General features: G+C 38.5%; 1 protein-coding gene and 1 long non-coding RNA gene across 2 annotated transcripts; both read right to left on the bottom strand.

Annotated features, from left to right (window-relative positions):
- Positions 1-270: 270 nt before the first annotated feature.
- Positions 271-3,381, bottom strand: LOC116410878 (serine/threonine-protein kinase mig-15-like). Its single transcript, XM_031902263.1, has 6 exons — positions 3,292-3,381; positions 2,957-3,061; positions 2,763-2,853; positions 2,531-2,649; positions 1,735-1,789; positions 271-410 (listed from the first exon to the last, which is right to left on the bottom strand). Exons 1-6 carry the CDS (start codon positions 3,379-3,381, stop codon positions 325-327), a joined length of 546 nt encoding a protein of 181 aa, XP_031758123.1. The 3' UTR covers positions 271-324.
- Positions 3,382-4,075: 694 nt separating this feature from the next.
- Positions 4,076-4,572, bottom strand: LOC105947455. Its single transcript, XR_001170909.3, has 3 exons — positions 4,536-4,572; positions 4,315-4,380; positions 4,076-4,133 (listed from the first exon to the last, which is right to left on the bottom strand). It is a non-coding gene; the product is annotated as an uncharacterized LOC105947455 (long non-coding RNA).
- Between the last annotated feature and the right edge of the window lie 400 nt (positions 4,573-4,972).

Here is a 4,972-nt window from a genome sequence, read left to right as displayed (position 1 = left end):
CCTCATTTACCCATTTATCCCTTTCCCCATCCTTACTTTACCTCATATCCCAATGTCCCCCTCACCTTAACTTCTACCTTGCCTATTTCCCTACCTTTCCTGACTCTCTTTCTCATTCACACACCTTATTACACCCTTTCCATGCTCCAGCTCTCCCCCTAACTTCCTATTCCATTTCCCCACCCTTTCCCCCTAACTGTCTATTCCATTTCCCCACCCTCTGCCTCTAACTACCTATTCCATTTCCCCACCCTCTCCACCTCTTTTCTGTTTCCATTTCCCCACCACCCCCTCACTGTCTTTTCCAATTCTAGTGAAAGAGACTCACCATTTTCCCCATGGTGTTAATGATGGCGTGGGACCGCGTGTTACCTTCTCAATCAGCTTCTGTTGTGGAAGTTTGCTGAATGCTAGGATGTAAAGATACAACACAAAAATATGACGACCGATGATTACAACATTTCATGTGATTCACTTGAATTCAAATTTTTAAGCTTTGTCGAATCCTGTAAATTCTGTAACTTAAAGTGTTTTTTTTCTCAACTGACATACAAAAAATGAATTGGGAATCAGGAAATCAATTATTACAATTGTTTCAAAATGGAAGATACACCTCTTATTGGCCTATGCAGGAGCTTGCCAGGTTTTAGCAGCCAGTTCATTACATTTGTGTTTTCAAATTTTGAAAAGTCAAATTCTAAAAAAATTTAAATTCCTGTTCTTTGCCTCAAAAAATGGTGTATTATGGAAACGAAGCAAATTCAAATTTTAGTAAACCAGCCCCTTTGTTTTTAATATTTAATAATATTCTATGTTACAGTGTGACACATAAATGCCCCCTGACCATTCTACTAACAGTGCTACATGCAGTATTGTACAGGTATAGGACCCGTTATCCAGAATGCTCAGGACCAAGGGATAAGGGGCCTTTCCGTAATTTGGATCTCCATACCTTAAGTCTACTAAAATATTTATATAAGATTAATTAAACCTATTGGATTGTTTTGCCTCCAATAAGGGGTAATTATATCTTAATTGGGATCAAGTACAGGTACTGTTTTATTATTACAGAGAAAAGGGAATCATTTAACCATTAAATAAACCCAATAGGGCTGTTCTGCCCCCAATAAGGGGTAATTATATCTTAGTTGGGATCAAGTACAGGTACTGTTTTATTATTACAGAGAAAAGGGAATCATTTAACCATTAAATAAACCCAATAGGGCTGTTCTGCCCCAATAAGGGGTAATCATATCTTAGTTGGGATCAAGTACAGGTACTGTTTTATTATTACAGAGAAAAGGGAATAATTTAACCATGAAATAAACCCAATAGGGCTGTTCTGCCCCCAATAAGGGGTAATTATATCTTAGTTGGGATCAAGTACAGGTACTGTTTTATTATTACAGAGAAAAGGGAATCATTTAACCATTAAATAAACCCAATAGGGCTGTTCTGCCCCCAATAAGGGGTAATTATATCTTAGTTGGGATCAAGTACAGGTACTGTTTTATTATTACAGAGAAAAGGGAATCATTTAACCATTAAATAAACCCAATAGGATTATTCTGCCCCCAATAAGGATTAATTATATCTTAGTTGGGATCAAGTACAGGTACAGTTTTATTACCATAAAAAGGAAACCAGTTTTGTAATCGGAGCTTTCTGGATAATGGGTTTCCGGATAAGGGATCCCATACCTGTATACACACGCACACACTAGGGTTTACTTACAGAGATCTCCCTCCGCCATTTCAATGGCTGCAATGCCGAGTGACCAGATGTCAGCCTGGATATTAAAATATGGGGAAAAGACAGTTATTAGAGAAGAATATACACAGAGTACATGGACATATTTCCAGCTGCAGATAATTCAGATACTTCTGATCCCTATCCTCCCACACCCTGATAGTGATTCTATTTAGGATGCACAATAACAAATCCATTAGAAGGCTATAATCAAGTAGTGAAGTGTGTGACTTTTATGTCTAGAAAATGACCCCAAACTAAGAGTCGTGTGTGTTACACGGAGTGCAACCTCCCCATAAAGCATAAGCAGTCAGATGAAGTTGGTTTCTAATATTCTTGTGTCCTCAGGGTCGGACTGGGCCGCCGGGACACCGAAAAAAAAATCCCGGTGGGCCCCGGCGGCCCAGATCCGACCCTTGCCGGCGCTCCCCCTGCCCGACCGTTCCTCCCCTGATATGTTAACGTCAGTTGTGGGGACCTGCGAGAGGGGTTAGTGGGGCCCCTATGGGGGGGTTAGGGGACGCGGCCGGCAGGGGTACCTGCAGGGCCCCTGGGGCCTTCACCCCCAAGTCCGACCCTGTGTGTCCTGCACCTAAAATGCATTTCACTCTCTCATTTCAGATTCTTGAATCACAGAAACCACATTACAGCTCTGCATTCTCTGTTATGAGAGGGGTAAGTAAAGTGAATGCAGTTCACTGCGTGTAAGCGACATACATTTTATATAACAGAGACATTAACTCTACAGTAAACTAAAAAGAGAGGGAAGACATCACAATACCTTATGGTCATACTCGAGCTTGTTGTTGCCAAAATTAGCTAGTACTTCTGGGGCCGAGTATGTTATAGTCCCAGAAGTACTGCTGCTCTTCCGTCCAAATGTGGCGAATCCAAATTCGCCTGAAATTGTATGAGAAAAGCAGGGATGTTAATGTTCATTTAGACATGCTAGCCACCAATAAACACCATGGAGAAAAAAATATCCTTGTTTTCAGATTCCAAGCGTCACTTACCGATCTTCACCTCTCCCAATGAGGTGATCAGGATGTTTCCGGGCTTAATGTCATGGTGGATGACATTCTTCTTTTGTAGGTGGAAAAGGCCCTGAGAAATCAAGAAAGCAAAAGTAAGTATATAAATATTTTTGTACTCATTGATTAATTAGAAATATGCAGAGTAGCACCAAGGAGTTCAACGTGTGACCTACCGTGGTGATTTGTTTACAGATATAGGAGATCCACCTTTCTCCTAAGGTCTTTCTGGTGCCAATGAGATCTTGTAGAGTGGCACCAGTGATGAACTCAGTAGCAATCTAGAAAACAAATAAAGAATATTTGGTCAACTATTTTATTTCCCTAAAAATGTATTGGGAACCCGAGGAAAAGGCTTTGTGGCTTTAAATCTTGGTGTGACTGCAATATCAGCTGCAATTGTTTCTTACCAAACTGGATCATGTTTACATCCAAAATGCGTATTAGATCAGTTAAAATTGGCATGTTTGCTACATAAATGTGTAACCTCTCAAAATAAACACTTCCTTACCCATAGTCCTTCAGGGAGTGATGGTGTCCGTGGGGCCTGATGGTAATAAGCCCCATAGAAATCCACAATGTTTTCATGGCCTGACACCATTTCAAGGACTTGAACTTCTTTTTGAATACCTTTTTGCTTCTAGTTTAAAAAAAAAAGAAACAAGGTAAACAAAATGGATACAATAACAATTTTAAATACCCTAACCTAACTTGTCATTATGAAAAATGACAGTAATATTGAAATATCCCTACATGAGTATTGTATAATATGATGGAGACTCATTTAGTTCTTTATTATAAAACTGTACAGGTATAGGACCCATTATCCAGAATGCTCGGGGCCAAGGGTATTCCGGATAAGGGGTCTTTCCGTAATTTGGATCTCCACACCTTAGGTCTACTAAAAAATGTATAAAGCATTAATTAAACCCAATAGGATTGTTTTGCATCCAATAAGGAATATTTATATCTTAGTTGGGATCAATTACAAGGTACTGTTTTATTACTACAGAGAAAAAGCAAATCAGTTTTAAAATTCTGAATTATTTGATTAAAATGGAGTTTATGGGAGACAGGCTTTCCGAAATTCAGAGCTTTCTGGATAACAGGTTTCCGGATAAGGGATCCCATACCTGTATTTGTTATTTTACAGTAACATAGTTATTAGGGACCAGGGTATTTCACTGACTGTATTTGGTTAACAAGTTCTCTTTCTACCGATAACCATAATGTAGGTATAACAAAAGGCTAATTAGTATCTAATAACAGTAATCAGTAATCATGAAGACACATTACCTCTTGATCTTGTATGATTACAATGGCCACCTCCATTCGTCTGCTTCGGTGCCATCCCTGTAACAAAAGTAGGAAAAGAAACTCAGCGATCATTGCTAACAAAACAGTATAGGAAAGCAAATAAATATAAAGGGCACAACCAATGGACAGAATTACATAATAATAATAATAATAATAATTACATAATAATAACCCAAAAGCACACACACACATTTTAACGCATAATAAAATATCTTACATTGTAAATCACTCCGTTGGGGTCCTCTCCAATTTGTTCCCCCAATTTGAAATATCTCCCGGGCTCCTGAAAAACAACATTGAAAATGTGATAAACTAATATGCAGTCGGACAATTAACCTTTCTAACATGTCAGAAGCACAGAAGGTGTAAGAGGAAACAGAGGGTAGAAGACTGGGGGCTGGAACATTTAACTCCAAATACAGTTTTACAGCTACTTACTGGATATTTCTCAGCGAGTGAGATGGTGTTATTCCCCTGAGGAAGAAAAAAGGGATTTAATCAGAGCAACTCATTTTGTGGAACTGCTAACATTATATTTTGTAGAGCAAGGAAAGGATTAATTTACTATGTGGAGCCACTATGTTAGTTAAAGTTGTTTGGCTCATACATAGGATGTTTATAATGGACTGGCAGTTTTCTCTGGTACATCTTGGTTAAAATAGAAAATATTTGCCCCTTTACAACTTTAGTTTAAGGAACAGGCCTTGTGCTTAACTATACTTTGCTTATAGTTTGAACCCTCTTTATAAAAAAAAATCCCCACACAAGCTGAACCGCTGGGCTTTGAGATAAGAGCAGCTCATTATCTTGAATTATTGAAAAGGGGAAATCAATTTAAATATAGATCGATAAAAAGGTTGAATTGGATCTTTTTG

The sequence above is a fragment of the Xenopus tropicalis genome, chromosome 5 (genome assembly GCF_000004195.4).
Source record: "Xenopus tropicalis strain Nigerian chromosome 5, UCB_Xtro_10.0, whole genome shotgun sequence".
NCBI classification, from domain to species: domain Eukaryota; kingdom Metazoa; phylum Chordata; class Amphibia; order Anura; family Pipidae; genus Xenopus; species Xenopus tropicalis.
Note: the sequence above shows the minus strand (reverse complement) of the source record. Positions and strands in the feature narration are given on the sequence as shown.